We start from the raw sequence: 17,392 nt of genomic DNA, 5'->3' as shown, positions 1-17,392 counted from the left end.
TTTGAAAAATATATTAATATTACAATTGATTTGACTCATATTAGTCACTTTTCCGGTTCGATTTCAATAGAAGAAATCGACCTCTGTAGTTTAATTAGCTAGTCCTTGGAATTAATATCATGTTCCATTAGATTAAACGCTTGAAAGGCAATTTTTAAGTTCAAGCATGGTATTCACATTATTCACTCTACAGTAGGCCGATGCAAATAGCACTTCAAGCATTGTGTGTCGAGGATGCAGACGACACAGTGTTAAGCAAAACAGTTCTGTCAAGGTGCGGGACATTTACGCCAATTATTCGGTAATAATTCCTTTATTTGTCGGAATTTATTTGCACTCTGGTTGTGGAAGTTAGTAAAACATAGGCGAGTCGCCGCTGTGAATTTTTTGTATTAGTTGAGCACCAGTCTGATTTTTGTTAGTGTTAGTCTGTGCAGAAGATTTTACCGTTTGTGTCTTCCCTGTGATAAGGTTTTCGTAGATGTAAGCAATTCAGTTACATTTTTTCTTATTTTTTATACTTCATAGCTGCAATGGAAAAAGTCGTGCAATCAAACCTGTCTCAAGAAATGATGTTGACAGTTAAAGAAGTGGTTTCGTCGCCAAAATCACCCACATCCCACAGAAGTGACCGCAGGCATTCAAGTAGCGGTTCTATTTGCCGAATATGCCATGAAGGTATGACTACTAATCGCAATCCTCATTTTTTGCTACAGAATCATGTGTACCGTTAATCATTTTCATGCTTAATTCATAAAAAAATAATCTTATTCGAGGTTACGGTATGGTATGTTTGCATTTTGATGATGCTAATGGCAGTCATCATCAAAGAGCTGTTATTTAGGCGGTTTATTGTAGCTCCCCTTCTGGGGTAGCTCTTTTCAGCAAATATCATGGTTGAAACATAACATGACGTTCACCTCTTTGTTGTCGACCACATTCTTATAATACAATTGAATTTATAATTTCGAGCATTGCTTTCTCGTAGTTTAAGATCCCGAGTAACAGCCAATTTGCACTGTAACCCTTAAACATAAATGTAGTGTAAAGTGCATATACTATCATCACACTTTCCTATAGTTTTTTTGTTGAAAATACTCAGAATAAGATATCTCTGCCATTGGAGATATCTTTATTTGGTCACTAATTCTGTTGAAGATATTCTTGATAAGCAAGTTCCCAGTTTCAGAACAGGAAATATGGTCTCTCCCTTGCCCAATATACTTGTTGGAGCTTATTATTCTGTTTGTTGCTCAGGAGCTATCGATTACTATAGAGTAAGGAGAATTTTCATATGGAGTCCATACATATTTCCATCTTGCTGCAGTGAAACTTTCTCAATGCAATCCGTGAATAATCCGCGTTGATTCTTTTCAACTGTAGATAAATTTGTCACAGTGTTAACAGGTTTCATGCTATTATGATCTCTGGGGCATCAAATCTGAGGCAAGCTCAAGATTTCTATGAACTAGTAGATGAAAACTGTCTTTCAGGTGAAAATGGAGGAAATGATAGCAGTCAGTATCGGAATACTGGTAGAATGTCTGGTGAGCCTTTGATTTCTCCATGCGACTGCATTGGTACTCTAGGGCTGGTTCATAGAAGCTGCCTTGAGCACTGGCTCTCTGCCTCAAACCTGGACCATTGTGAAATTTGCAAGTTCAGATTTAATACTCAACGTAAATCGAAGCCATTCTGTGAGGTAAGTCAGCAAAATCATATTTCTGCTCCCATTCAATTAGTTACTCCATTGTAGTTATTACTTTTATTTTAAATTGGGTCAGTATAATTTCCTAATGAGCTGTTGTACATCATACCATGTGTATGCATCCTGTTAACCTGTCCTTACTCATGTAGTGATTTATCCCTAATATAGACATCAGATTCTCAATGCTGGGTTATTGGTGATCCAACTACTTACATGTCAAATGACCTATTGTAATAGCAGAGTTATGCCAAGGTCACTGATGAAGCAGTAACTTGGTTTTCACCCATGAATTCATTAACGTGGTAAAACATTAGGGTGCGACTTATTTTTAAAATTTTTATCAATTTCTTGATATCAACCTTTTAAAATTAGCTCAAGAGCCCTTAATGCAGTAACAAATAATGTTTTGAATTAGAGCCAGGAAAGTGGTTTATTAACCCAGATTCACATTATTATTTTTCCGTCCCTCGGAATGATAGCTGCAATGAAAGGTTTTCGGGGACCAAAAGAGTGATTGTCCGACCCATAATTTTCTAAATCACACGGTTATACCAATTCCTGCACTTTACCCTTTTTCCTGCACTTATTCTGTTACTTTCTACATTTACAATCATTCAAATAAATGCCAAGCATGACAAAACATCAGCTTAAAAATGACGTACATAATATGTCAAAACCATGGTCGTTAATTGAATCTTTAATTAAAGTGTGGAAATCACCATTTGGAGTTCTTATCATGTAATAAGCATAATGCCAACCAATGTGACAGAAATAACTTTTTCCGCTACCCTTGTATAAATGTCTTGAAATCACAAGTGAATGCAAATGTATTGTTCAGGTATTCAATTTTTTTATTGTCATCATTGTTAAGTTTTGGAATAGTAATAACCAAGTTTACGGAAACAATATTTCCTGTATGATGACCGAGCTACTAAAACTCATGAAGGTTAATCAATATTGGTTTTTCTGGGTACAATTATCCCTTAAATTCCTCTTTTTTATTTTGCTAATGTTGACAAAAATGTTCTAGAGTTAACCAATGATTTTAGAAATTGAATTTCCTTTCTGAATCACACCTTGATCTATTACATCTGTTTAAGAAAATAGGTAGCAATTTTTGTAATACAGACTCGTGCATGTGAGCTGAGACCTTATCTTTCACCTGGCTCCTAGTATCCTATTTCAATGGAGGTATAGAATTATAAATTGGTGGATCTTTCTTTGGATCCCCATCCCATATTCTGTGAGTGTTGATCTGGAATTTAGGAATAAGGATAGAAATCATTTAGCAGTAGGCTATCCCATCAGTTGGCTCGTGTAACAAATAATTGGGTTTACCAAAGATGGTGTAAATCAATCAATATTCATTGCTTACTTGAATGGGATAATAAAAATGTGTTAGTGAGAGAAAAAGTGAAGTGAGTAGATTACATAATTATTTTGTTTTGAGATTAACATCCTGATGTCTAGACTATCAGCTCAATGTGGTTACTAGAGAGTTAGCCTCCCACTTACAATTAGTCCCTTTTCAAATCCCTGTGGTGGCTGAGATTTTTCTACAAGATCCCTGCTTAAGTTCTTTGTTGAGGGCATTTCAAGCACAGCATTTTCTCAGTCAAAACCCTCCTGTGGCACAGCTTCCACCATGCTCTACCCAGCCTACTTCCCCATGTTCGACATTTAACTGTGGCTCTCTTTCGTTAAGGGCAGGCTAATGCCAATACCGGGTTTGTCGAAAGTATAGTTTTATAGAATCACCAATTTTTGTCGGATCTTCACCAAACTTTGTACGTGTAACATATTTCACTTTCTAAATAATCCTAGGGGTGGGAAAAAGCTCTACTACTACAAATAAAAATTGATGGATACTTATCTTGATGTCGAATGGTTAACTTTAATGTTGTAGCTGCCATCACAGAGGAGAAAAGATGAATGAAAACAAATTGTTGTTTAGGTGAACAAAGTTACAGGCTTGTCTGTTTATTTTGATTCAATTCAGGTAACCAACAGGGATTTTAATAAAATTTCGAAGCACAAGTTAGTGTTCTAATTACGAACACTATGCCCCGACCCAACCCACCCCAGCATAATCCGACCCACCCACATCATAATTTTGCTAATGCAATCATAAGACTGTCTGTGAGGGTGAATCTACACATAAATATGAAGGAAACCCTCCTGCAGCACGGCTTCCACCATGCTCTACCCAATGTACTCCCCATGTTCGAGGCCCATGTACTATGAATAAGCCATTCATTCGCTTGGATTTTATACAAGGTCTGTGGTCCCAGAATGTAAGATGCTTTGCGGTCACATCTGATACTTTTTCATGGATGAAACTGAAGCAGTGATTTTTTATGTAAATGTTTTATTCCTTGTTTTAAGTACCTTTATTTAATTTACACTTTGTTACTTTATTGATAATCATCTTCATCACTGGTCCTAATCCTAAGAGTGGTTAGATGCAGCTCTCTACTCAAGTCTCCTATCAGCCAATATTTTTACACCTACTTATTTATTCTCTTTCACATTCTTCTTTACCTGTTTACATTCTTCTACCTGTTCCATGTATTTTGTTCGAGGTCTTCCTTTTCCATTCTTGCCATCCACTTATCCCTCAATTTTTGTCTTCATCAGGCCATCACGTCTCAAAATGTGGCCTATACGGTTGTTACATCTTCAAATTAAGGTTTCCATGAGGCTTCTCTTCTCTCCTTCTATTTTTAGTATATACTTCCTCGCTACTAACTCGATCAATCCATTAGATACTAATCGTTCTTCTTTTGGACCACATTTCTATCCTTGCTTCCTCTGTTGCTGTCCATGCCTCACTTACCTATAGAAGCATACTCCTAATGTTTAGTTATTTTTATTTCCTATTAATACCTTCTTTTTCATATTTACTCAAATATTGCTCCCTATCCCTTTCTCCTATTCTCACTTATCTCCGTGCTGATATTCGCATTATCTTCTTCATCATTCCACTCTTAAACATCCACTCTTCCACCGAGCCATCCTCTCCCTGTGGGTAATTCCCTGTTTTGAGAACTAAAGGATAAAGAAAGTAACAAAAGGAAAGTACTCAAGGATTGTCAACATCAGGCCATCATTTCTCAAAATGTGGCCTATAAACTTGTTCTGTTGTCTTATTGAGGTTTTCATGAGGCTCCCCTTCTCATGATTTCCTCATTACTAACTGTCGATCGATTTGATCCTCTTCATTCTTCTGTTGCACCACATTTTGAAGGTCTCTATCCTTGCTTTCTCTGCTGCTCTCATTGTCCGTGTCTCACTTCTGTCTAGAAGCGAACTCCAAATCTAGGTTCTTTTAAATTGTTTCTTTACTTCCATGTTTAAGTTTCCCCTGTAAGCAGGTCTCTCTTTTGGTGGAATGCTGTCTTTGCTGGGGCTATTCTGTTGGTATTTGGTTTCTTGCTTCTCCTGTCGATAGTTATCCTGCTTCTCATATAACAGAATTCATCCACTTCTACCAGTTTCTGCTTCCCTACTTTAATGTTAATACTTGGGTGATAACTTGCCTTAATTAACTATTGAACTGCCATACCACACCAGGCACAAAGATGACCTGAACATACCATTCCAGAGACTGACTAAGACAAAAAATAATTTTATAAGCATGGCTATTAGGGCATATAATGTACTGCCAATGGCAATGAAATTAAAAGAAAAAAATAAGTTTAAAAAAATGGCTCAGAAACGGTTGTGCAGGAATCCCCTGTACTCAATTGATGAATACATGTCAGGGGATCTAGAAGGTCTCTGTGATGAAGAGGTCTTGGATTAAAGGGACTAAAGGGTCAATTATTATTATTGTTGCAATATTCAGTGGAACCTGTTTAGTACGTTTCTGAAGGGACCACAAAAAATGAACGTACTAACCAGGAAAACGTGCTAACGAGGAAAGTAAAAAATAGCAGTCGGGGTAATTGCAATCTGTGGAAAAGTCGTCACAATTACAATTACTATCGGTAAATCTCGTAGGATCGCCTTCCTGAACTCTTTTCACCTTTAAAATAAAGAAAATGGGCGCTACATTGAAAAACAATACCATGTGAATAAAAAATCACAATGTTTCATAGATTTCCCGAAGACAATTACATGAAAACGGCGTCTATCTCCCGTGATTTATCCTATATGTATTTATAGAAAGAGGACAAGTATAGCTAAGTCATTTCTTTTTTGTCACAGCATACTCGGAGAATATAAAAACAACCCTGAGTATGTCAACGGGTTGTTTTTAAACATCATAAAAATTGGACAAAATTATATTAACCTTAAATTACGGCAACAGCCGTACACATTCGCGCTTCTGGAATAAAGCCATATCGATTGTTATAGCGATCGATATATCGAATAATAACACGCAAGATTTTTAGATTACGAGGTATTTACAAGAATATTTTATATTATACAGTCGAAATTCACTTTTAAGATTTGTTTAATGTCGTCTGCTTTCGTGCCGAGATCGAGTATTTTTAAGCTAAGCTTCGCGTGGAGATCCAGAGCATCGTCTGCTCCCGCAGCAGTAGTCAAATACGCACGTACTACGTAGCATTGACGTCGTGCAGTACTGCTTTAGATAAAGTGGGAATTGGATAAGTCATTTCTTCATCATGATAAATCGTGCAATAGCAACCCACTCGTGAAATTTGTGCGCAGTGGGCACTGCAGAGGCAATAGGAGGTGAGGAGCTCGGGGTGGGGAAAATTGAGGCTTCTCATTGGTTGCAGTTTTGCATAGTCAGACATTCCTGATAAATGGCCATATTTTATTATTCATCGCGTCATAACAATTGAGAAATGCATTTGGATAAATTACGGTCGAAGAAAGATATGTGGAATGAATGCAAGAATTTTAATGGCTAGTAATAATAAATTAAATCATGAATTCGGAGCTTTACGACCCTTAAGAAGATACTGGAGAACGAATTGCGGGTTGCGTCACGGCTAGCAATTGAGCGTACTAACCAGGAAAGCGCAATTTTTTCAAACGTACTAACCAAATACTTTTACCTGTATTTTGTTCCGATGGTACCGGGACCGAGAGAAATCGACGTACTAAGGAGGAAAACGTACTAAGGAGGAACGTACTAACCAAGTTCCACTGTATTTGTAGTACCTGACATGTACATAGTTTTTTGTATCAAGGTTGTTTCTAATTGTCTTCTAATGTTTGTATGTATCTTTTGACGATGTCTATTGTGATTTTACATCATTCATTGACAAATAAACTGATTGATTGATTGAACTGTACTGAATTGATTCCACATTGACAAATTCATTTTTGATTTTCAGTGGGTCCGAAACGGAGGTGGAAATGGAGCCCCTGGATCTGGTGGCCTACTAGGCGATATGATGTGCCTAACCTTACTGATGCCCTTGTGTTTGGTGTCAGTTTACTTATGTGCAATGGCCGCTGCTGTGTATCTACGTCATGGGGTTTGGGAAGGAGCTGGATTGGCTGTCCTTTGCTGCTTTCTTCTACTTGGATTTGTTGGATGGTGCAGCATAACATTCCGGTAATTACTGTTTGAGGATAAGTCTCTGATACAGATCTGAAATGAAGCAAAACCTCCCTATATGGACTCCTCTTACGTGTAGAAACGTCTTACTTAAGAATATTTAATTTCGTAGCTGGATGACGTACAATATTCAAGGATGTAAGTCTCTAGATCAGCAGGGTCCGTCGAGGGGTCACCAGGGAACCATTTAAGACGCCAACACAAGGTTCACCACTCTCGCTTTATTGGCCATTCAAGTACATTCTCTGCACCAGACTCCACCACACGTTCCTGATTGCGCTTCACAGCCGCTCGGTGTCACCACGTGACTCCTCGCTGGCCATTCCCTATTCGTTGCCTCCCAGTCACCTCATGCATAGGCGACCAGGAGACAATGTTGCGTTTTACTGCTGCATATGCGTTCGCAACTCCTTGGCGGCTAGGTAGAAGGGTGGGGGGAAGAGCTGATACAGCGGCATGGGCAAGCAAGGAATGCGGCAGGTGGAATGTGGAGTGGGAGGAAAGGTGCCAAGTCATTGGGCGCACTTACAAGGATCTAATTTTTTAACCATGGTATCAATTATTTTGTTGTTAAAAATTTCACTGCAAATTGGCGTTACGGCTGTATGTGAAATTTACTTAAATAAATTTAAGCCTATTAAAATAAAAAATTTATATTTAATAGGCATTATGTAACATTACCCCGATATTCAAAATGGGAAACAGACATGATCCAGGGAGCTATTGACCAATTTCATTAACATCAATTATAGGCAAGATTCCAGAACGTCACTAGGAGTAGGACAATTCATAAACTTGACTCTTTTCATCAGTTTATAAGCCCTAAAACCAGTATTCTATTCCTGGTTAGTCTTAAATTAATAATAATAATAAATACAGGGTTGCCTTACCATGTCTGCCTCTCTAAGAATGCGGACAAGTGGTTAAAAAATGAGAGCTTATGAGGACTCAATTACATGAAATATGTATTATGAATACTGCCAAACAGTGGCATAACTACAGGTGGGGATGAGGGGGATAGATCCTCTCCCAAAGCCTCAGAGAAATAAAAGAAATATTCAAAACTTTTGTCTAGTTTTGTCATTTAATTACTTCATCTGCTTAAAGTTAAAGATCATTTATTAATAGCATGGCAGTGAGACAAGAATGTATTTCCAGGCATGTCGTATTTCAAGAATTTTCCATAAAGATGCCTGGCGGTCACCCCTTCAGCCCCCTCATCCCCCCCCAAAGCATATTCCTAGTACGTACTGCGGCCAAATTTCTCTATACTTCTATTTCTCTTAGTCAAAGAGACTTCTTGGCATCAATTTTAGTTTAAATAATATGATTGAGCTTAGCAGTAATGTTTTCCATTTTGCTTCTCCATTTAATTATAGTTATTGCACAGTAAATTAAAAACTAAGATAGAGATATTATGAACATTAATGAAAACCCTATTTTACATGCGACAATTACGAGATAAAATTGATAATAGGGAAGTGCACTAGTGTTTCAAATGCACCAAACACATTTTTTAAATTAGAGTTCAGAATAACATGATGTCGTAAAACCACAGTTTAAATCCTAATAGTGAATAGTTGATTCGAGATGACCGTCTGAAATATGGAAAAATTCAAAGGCCGCGAAAACGGGTGTCCATGTTGAATATTGGCCGTGACGTCACAAGGCAGTAGCAGAAGGCAGCTTCTACACCGTTTAGTTCTACCACTATTATTGCATAGAAAAATTACAGAATTTGAGGGTATCCGTTTTTTGCTGTCATAAAATATCTTCAGATTATATATGTGGCTGCTTCTCTTTTGAGTAAACGACTTCATCATTGCGTAATATATTAATATTCATTTACGTGTCAACTTCAAGTTTGGAAAGAGTAGTACGAATAGCACATTGAATCTTAAATAAATGCATGATGGCATTTATTTTTCGCTGGGTATATTTTGGCACAATGCCGTTTATCATGCCAAAACTATTTTGTAAGAACCGAGTCAAACTAATAAACCTATTTCAGACGTTTACTGCAAGACTTATTCGTTGCGTATGTATTCACGCCGGCCGGAACGTTCGCCCTTCACTACTAGAATCATGGGATGTTAGCCTTATTTCCGAGCTGGCTGGTTGTTGCAATGGTTCGCTGTCCAGGATGGGTTCAAGAAAAGATAATCTTGGTTGGGAGAAGGAAAATTCCAACGATTTATAAATGGTATACCAAACTTTGATGTATTTATGGTTACTGAATTTTTGAATAAGGAGGACAGGTTCAACGCTCCATAGAAATGCGAGACGTTAAGGCTAACAAGGGGAGACCGCGTACCTTGCTGCATCTTTTTCAATTAGGGCGTTAGTTAGGCTGTAATTAATTAATTTTCACGCGTTACTTTTTACAAGTTATATATATAGATCCAAAATATCCGCTTATCTTCAATGGGTCGGTTGGGGTAGCGGTAGAGTGCACGAGTCAACGGAAAGATGTAACCCAAAGGACAGCGGTTTAAGCCTACTTCATGGCATTATTTTTTGTTGCCTTCATTGTGATCATACGGCGTCTAGTTTATCATTAATTATAATTGCAGCAATCATTGACATGAGACAATTTTTTTATCGTCATTATGGCGTTTAGGTATTTTAGCAGTGTCATTACAAACGCCGAGATACGATGACTACAAGGGTTGGTGTGCGCTAAAATGTTAATTTTTTCTTTGCTTATACTGACCAACTTCCACATTAAAAATGAAAACCACTCTTGCAAGAGCACATACCATTAAAGGCTCGCGGCAAGCAACAATATGCGTACAGGCATAATTAATAAGAACACAAAGCGAATATAAAATGCCATATATCTCGAACACGTGTAATTCACATTACTCCAAAGGGAGTTTACTTACTCAGTACATACCTCAGTACCTTGTACTCAGTACCTACCAGTTTACCTCAGTAGCTGTGCTAAAATAACCATTCTGAAATATAATTTCAACTAACAAATAGGATGAAATAAAAGTTGATAACCCTGGACCGGGCGCGCTGGCGTATAAAATACGTCAATCTTTGAAAACCAAGGATTTCGACATTGTACGTACATTCTGGGCTATAATGGTCTCGTGTATTCTTACAATGTACTTTGACTGCCTATATTGCGAGTTTTCAAAGTCCGAGGTATTGTAGCTAATTTTTTAGATCAGCAAGATGAACCCGTCACCAGTGGAATACAAATTACGCCGCGCGACCTGCCGTGTACCTTTATATCTGTATCACCTATAAATGTACTAATTTCAACAAATAAAGATTGACTTTAACAAAAATCGTTTGTTATCATATATGCACATATCATGGGCAAAGTACGCATTTTGCCCGGTCGTGTAAAAAAACAGTCGCGCCATAATTCTTTAACCAAACTACTTTCAGTTTATAAATTACGTAGGTCTACGCGGAAGATGCTATATTTTGACTCAACACACTTTCTGATATGACTGAGGTACCCAATAAGTAAATTATTATAATATAATTATCAATTTGATCTTACAATACCTTCAAATGATCTTCAAAATAGAATATCATCGATAGGTAAGAGTCAGGAGCAGCCTTGAACCATTTATTCCGTATAGCTTGTGCTTAAGCCACGGGAATGAATATCTTCTCCAGGCTTTTGTTTCGACGTCGAGATGAAATTTGGAACAAAAAATCATTTATAATTCTATTTTGAATTCATGTTTTCGGTACTAGACGACATTTTTAGGAAGCAAACTCCACCGATTCCCGGAAACTCTCGCCGCGCTAAAGAAGGCGACGGAATACAGCGATACTCCACTGGTGACTACTGCCTTGTGACGTCACATCTCAATCAAGATGGAGGCACTGTGTTTCAGCGCAACATGAAATTTTCCGACTTTCAAAACGTTTTAAAGTGTATACCCCAGATGCAGAAAATAAAAGTGACTATACTAATGTTTCTTTTTTAGGCTAAACTTTCCAATTCAGCAATAAAAAAAAATTAGTGCACTTCCCTATTATTAACATACTTGATGTATATATGTGCGGGACCTCATTTGCAATTCTCTCGTACCACTTTGCCTTTGGTGGTCGCTTTCTTTCTTTTGTAAAGCATTCCTATTTATTTTCTTCGTTTCTCTGATCAAGTTTTTTTCTAATATCACGAATGCATGCCATGTATTCAATTATGGTATAGCTATACCAATATTGTAACAATTTTTTAATTTTTTTCATGGAGCTTTCTGCTACCTATGTACTCATTCTTCAAATTCATATTGTAATAGTTTCTTTGTAAGTTATTGTGTTCATTCATCTTCCCATGTTTTTAAATTTGAATCCAACTGCACATGCATAATCAGTAGAGATGCGTGAAAATCGCAAATGCGATAAATGTGATACACATGCAATGTGCGCAAATAAATGCGACAGAGATGCAATGACTGAACTTTTATGAAAATTTGCCTTTTCAACGGGAAAATTCGTACATTTCGCGCCGAACTCAGTTTAAATTCTCACCGCTTAAAGCATGTGAGCGACTGGCCAAGCTGCTAGTTGGCTGAGACTCTACGAGGCCGCAAACTACAAGTGGGCACGGGCAAGCTACACCTCCGCCACTATATGTCTTATTCCTTAATTTATTATTGTTCTACAACATAATTATTTGAAATATTCTGTATTTTGTCCTATAACTGTGTTTCACTACATTTTATCGTCATCTACCTCATTATGAAAATAAAAAATGGACACTACAAAATGCGTTTAACAGTTATTGAAAGTGCGATAATATAAAAATTAAAGTGCGATTTTCACCTATCTCTAATAATCGGTATTTATATAATTCACTTAAAAAATCTTTTGTATTTAGGTATCATTGGAGCATGTTTCTGCGTTGGAAGATGGTCAATCAAGTGGTGCACTTGAATTTGGAAGATAGACCATCATCACGTCCTATTCCTGTTTCCCTAGTGGCTCTTACTTTGCAAGATACTCCTTCAATTACTATGAATCCAGCAGATACCAACAATAATGATGGTCCGCCAGCTCAGGAAACTACTCGTTTGTTTACTCCTCGGCAAGAAGCGCAAACTTATGAAGTTAGTGTGTTCATGTGATACCTATCCGAAGGTGTGCTACTTTAAATTTTATCTTTTTAATACTTGTCATGTTTTGTTCTGTCTTGTGCTCAATAGTGATTTATTTATTCATATATCACTGTTAAAAATTGATGAAAGTTGGTTGATGCCAGCGTAAATCATAGAGATGGTATAATGTTGATTTTATTAATTGAGCTACCAAAGAGTTTTATTTTTTAATACAGAAATTGTTGAAATGGATCAATTCAGTGATCTTTGAATTCCTCTAAGTTTTAATATTTGTGTTGATAAGAGGAGAATGTGTATATAAATAGTGGTTGATATTATCAGTGTGAAGTTGAATAATTGGAAGCATATCATACTTACGTGAGGCCTTTTATATGGTGGAAAATAGTCTTTCCTTGAGCTTTTCCTCAGGACTTAATAGCCTATTGTACACAAAAGAGGTTGACTCTTCATTTGCCTGACACATTGTGGCAGAAATCATTTGCCAAAGGTGGGCCTCATTGACTGTGATAACTATCATATTTTTAAGTGCTCACATTTCTCAGAGTTGAACTTGTCATGCTTTTATACATACCAATGGCATCCAAATAAGTACCTGTACATTTGAGGTGAGGATTAATATCCTGGTCCTTTTTGATGCAAAAGACTGTGCCTTATTTCTTTAGGCTTCATTTTTTTAATAGCCTAATCTCTAGTCGCCAGGTTTAAATATTTGGGTTATCCGAAATGTGTGTTTCAATTTCATCTCATCTATTTTTAATACATATGTAATAATGTTTATTTTACTCAAGCGTGGGAAAACATGGCAATAATATGATGATAGTCTTAAACAACTGTCTATAAGTTCTTTGAACTAGTCATTTGAAAATATGGAAGAACATAATTATTAATGGAATCACAAAATCTTGGGACAATTGTAATGAGGAAGTAATTACAAAAGCAGCAGTATACTGCCACTTTTAATGATATTATGAATATCCACTTTTTATCGCTACGAAAAATACATCCAAATTCATATCCAAAGAGTCCATCTCCAGTATTTTATTTTATAAATCATAGTTATTTATTTGGATTTTGAATTATTGGAACTTAATATTGTACTGATACCACCGTTGCAAGTTGGAAATTTTAGCTGTCAGAGGAAGAGAATAATTAATATAATGTGATTCAAATTTATTTTGTAATATAAAATTTTAGTGATAATTGTGATTGTTCTTCTTGAATTATTTAAAATATTGACTTGTGGCTAGATTTATGTAAAGTTACTTGATTAAAAATGTGTTGCATTTAATGAGAAAGTACCTTTTAATTAATATTTCTGTGGAGCTAATGTCAAGGAAATTTTATTATCCCAACCATTGCTACCGCATGAATTGCATGAAGGCACATTGTGTCTTGACATAATAGTTTCATGTATGCACAATAGAATCTCAAAAATAATATTTCGAATGCACCATATAAATAAAATTGAATAATAACCTATTGGCAAAGTTTATCCACAGATTTGTGACAAAAATATTGAATTTTACTGTAGTAAATTGTTTTTAGTAATTGTTTTAAAATATTTTGCCATGTGAGAGCTGAAAAATTCTCTTATAATAATAATCTTAATATTGCGGGAATTAACTTTCTGTAATTACTAAGTGAGCACAACTTTCATGTGTCATTAACTTGTACTACATATTCACCAATTCCTTAATTCCTCGTAAGAAAAGCACAGTCATTTACAAGGAACATTTACAATATTACTTTATCTGTGAAGGCACAAATTGTCAATTATGGAAAGAAACTACTTTGTAAACTATATTAAATAAAATTATTACAACATGTTATTTGTTTTGATGAATTATTTCCTTTATTTAGCAACTCCTGGCAAAGTAGTGTATAAAAATATGTAGTGTTTCGTAGTAACATTATTTTGTCGTATGCATAATTGCATTACCACAGGCAAGCATTCCATAAGGGGGTTAAGTGGACATTCATTTTTTATGTTGTTACTATTCAAATGCCTGGTAATGTAAAAGCAAATGTTTCACCATATTTCTGGGAATACTCCCCAGCAGACCTGCTGAGGGCACTTGAGTGATGAAACCCTTGTAGTTTCCATTAAAAAATTGTGGTCAAGACGAAAACACCTAGATTTTATTAATTTTTCAAGATACTGATCCACAAAAACTTGTCCGGGTCGGATTAAGGAAATTATTCTGGGAGGTTAAGTTCGTTACTTTTCGCGGCGCCTTGTAGGTATGCAATACCTCTCAGCGTAAATGCGTCAGCTTGGACCCTTCGTATATCCTCAAATTATCTGTAAGAATTATTTGCTGAGCTGGTGAATTATTAAATTGCAGAACCACCTTCATTATTACCATCGGGAATCACGGGGGAAAGGGGGGGGGGAAATACAAAGGAAAGCTGCGCGATTCGTCAAAAACTTCGACGGACGTACAGAAAGCGTTACGCAGATGTTAAATGAATTGGGTGGGAGCCGCTGGAACCTACGCGCTAGGCTTAGATTGCGTGAGCAATTGAGAATGGATATCTTTAAGAGCTACACAGAGAAACCCACCTCATTTCCAGCTTCGACAGAAACGATAAGTTAAGAGATATTTTGTCGAATGGATAAATATGGGAATTCGTTTTTCCCTCACACGATAAATGCTAGGTGCAAGCTCGTTAGAACATTTCGTTTTTGCGTGTGAACGGCTGGTATCCTAACACCCCCTCTTGTCTGTTAAGGCGGCTTGCGGGGTAATAAGTAGATGTAATTCTGCTCCAAAATTCTTGAATTTGTGGCGCAAGAATCGTGGTAATCTTGCGCATCGGTGCCTGCCATTTGCGCTACTGTTTCGCTCTTAAATAACGTGAATTTTGCATGAGGTGAATAATCCAGCGTCAGGTCAAATGCTTCCACAGCCATATTGTCCCATGGAGTGTAGTTCATGAAGCGTTGGTGTGTCCTTTTCTGCCTCAATTCGATTTTTAACGTCCCAGCATTACTTCCCCGGGGGCTCTGCAGCTTTTCTTAGATTGTCGATAATCGCAACCTTTTTTTATCGAGACGTTTTATATTCTGTGAGGCCTTCGTCCTCACCTTTTTATAGTTATCTCAGCTAATCAATACGTTTCCATCAAAGACATCCTCGTCCCTTCTCGCTCCTTTACTAAATTTTCAAAGCTGGACGCAAATTATGGATAGCTTAGGCTTCGAAAGAATTTCCAACGGATAGTTATGAATTTCCCCGTATCAGTCTGAACTACCCTTACCCTCCGTATGTATTGACGAGTAATTATGAAAAACGGATTCTTAAGCCCTTCTATCCAGTGGCACAGCGAGAGCTCAGAGAAATTTTTAAGTTGAATCCATTTTACTTAATTGGATTGATATTACTAATAGAATAGTGTAAGGATTAATAAAATATCCGTCATAAAGCCGTAAAACTCACCATTTGGAACCATTTATCTTAAAATTCCGCTATGTATTTATCTCGCACCTACCGCTTATCGTGGTGGGTATTCCATACCCCACACACCCCGGTATTAGTCGCACCTAACCCCCCCCCCCCCCAGACTTAATTCTTAGCTGCGCCCCTGCTTATATCTATATACATATTAGTGCTTATCCACAAGGCCACTCGGTTTTCAGGTTAGCCATGAAATTCATCCGGATTATTGGGTAGAATAAATATATCATCATCATAGTAGAAGTAAATGAGGCAAAAGAAAAGATGTATTCATATTTTCGATTACCAAATAGTGTTCCTTCTGCTCGCCTTCGTAAAATTATATGCCATCAGATCAAGACATAAAGTTCCTCGATAGATAATAGAAAATGGACCCCATTATGCACACGATCTTTGAGTGATTTTATTGACAAGATATCCCATTCCCCCAATTTCCTACATTCCCTAAGACTACTTGAATCCACAGGAGCTACTCAACAAAAATGCCGATACCAGGAAGGGTGTGATATATAGGCAATATGGGAAACATATTGTTTCACTTCCGTAATATTGGTTAATAACTTTGAATAAGTTCACTAAAGTAGGTTCACATAATATTTATTATAAACGCAAAGAGAATCGCTAAACCACATGGACTCGTCTTTGACGACTTAGGCCAACTCCCAAGCATAGTGTAATGTGGGCTATCAGGTGACCACTAAGAAATACGAAGTACAAAATAAATGTCCTTAATCAAATAGCAAAATGGAATTGGTAACACTTTTATTACTCATTTTGTTATCGGTTCAACCACAGACACGAGGCTTTGATGTCAGAAAAATTAACTGCGAAGTCCGAAAATAGATAATACATTTCGGTTTATTTGTAAAAATTTTATGATTTTGAAAAAAATAGTAATAATATATTTGATTGTCAAATATTAAAACATTTTAAGGCAAGAAATGATAGAATTGACATAAACCCCAGGTTAATTCCAACCGAGAGAGCGATATGAAGTACTGAATGAAGGGTTTAGTGGGCGTTGTTAGGTGTATTCGTGACCCCTTGAGCCGATTCATTCTTAGAATCTTGGTGAGTAGTCCGTGATCACATGCACGACTAGATATGAGCGATTATCAGCAAAGAACTGCCAACGCGATCACGCATAATAGGCATTTTCAAATGACGATAAATATGATGACGATAGGCAAATAAAAACGTTCGAAGATCTTCTCTAGATTAAGTTTTAATGTTCCCAATTTGTTGTTAATTTTAATAAATAAGTTTTATTGATTTTTTGTAGGAGCTACATTTTGCTTGATTTTTATCGCTTTGCTGCCAAAAATAACACTTATAACACACATTAGATGAAAAAGAAATATAGCTAAGTTGTGGTTAATAAAATAAAAAAGCTCAAGTACTAGCAGCTACGCAACAATTTCTTAACTTTTGCTGGTGACCTAATTTCCTTTGAAAGCCAGCTTAATAAGACACCGCCTACGATAAAGGATATTAACACATGCTCATTCATCTAATTGCTAAACTCCATTTAATCTCAAACGGGACATTCGAAGCATTTCAAAACAGCAAATGATACATTATGTAAATACGTCAA

General features: G+C 36.7%; 1 protein-coding gene across 1 annotated transcript; it reads left to right on the top strand.

Annotated features, from left to right (window-relative positions):
* The first annotated feature begins 57 nt into the window (after positions 1 to 57).
* LOC124165481 (E3 ubiquitin-protein ligase MARCHF2-like) lies at positions 58 to 14,169 on the top strand. Its single transcript, XM_046542910.1, has 5 exons — positions 58 to 301; positions 529 to 678; positions 1,494 to 1,702; positions 7,024 to 7,247; positions 12,103 to 14,169. Exons 2-5 carry the CDS (start codon positions 534 to 536, stop codon positions 12,347 to 12,349), a joined length of 825 nt encoding a protein of 274 aa, XP_046398866.1. The 5' UTR covers positions 58 to 301; positions 529 to 533; the 3' UTR covers positions 12,350 to 14,169.
* Positions 14,170 to 17,392: the final 3,223 nt, after the last annotated feature.

Source organism: Ischnura elegans, chromosome 9, assembly GCF_921293095.1.
Source record: "Ischnura elegans chromosome 9, ioIscEleg1.1, whole genome shotgun sequence".
Taxonomy (NCBI): domain Eukaryota; kingdom Metazoa; phylum Arthropoda; class Insecta; order Odonata; family Coenagrionidae; genus Ischnura; species Ischnura elegans.
This window is presented reverse-complemented; position numbering and strand designations above follow the sequence as displayed.

What these genes read in the sequence shown, in the direction of transcription:
- LOC124165481 (XM_046542910.1), top strand. Translation starts at nt 534, where the DNA reads ATGGAAAAAGTCGTGCAATCAAACCTGTCTCAAGAAATGATGTTGACA. An exon ending in AATCGAAGCCATTCTGTGAG is followed by an intron (nt 1,703 to 7,023) that starts GTAAGTCAGCAA and finishes TTTGATTTTCAG; the next exon opens with TGGGTCCGAAACGGAGGTGG. An exon ending in TGGTGCAGCATAACATTCCG is followed by an intron (nt 7,248 to 12,102) that starts GTAATTACTGTT and finishes TTTTGTATTTAG; the next exon opens with GTATCATTGGAGCATGTTTC.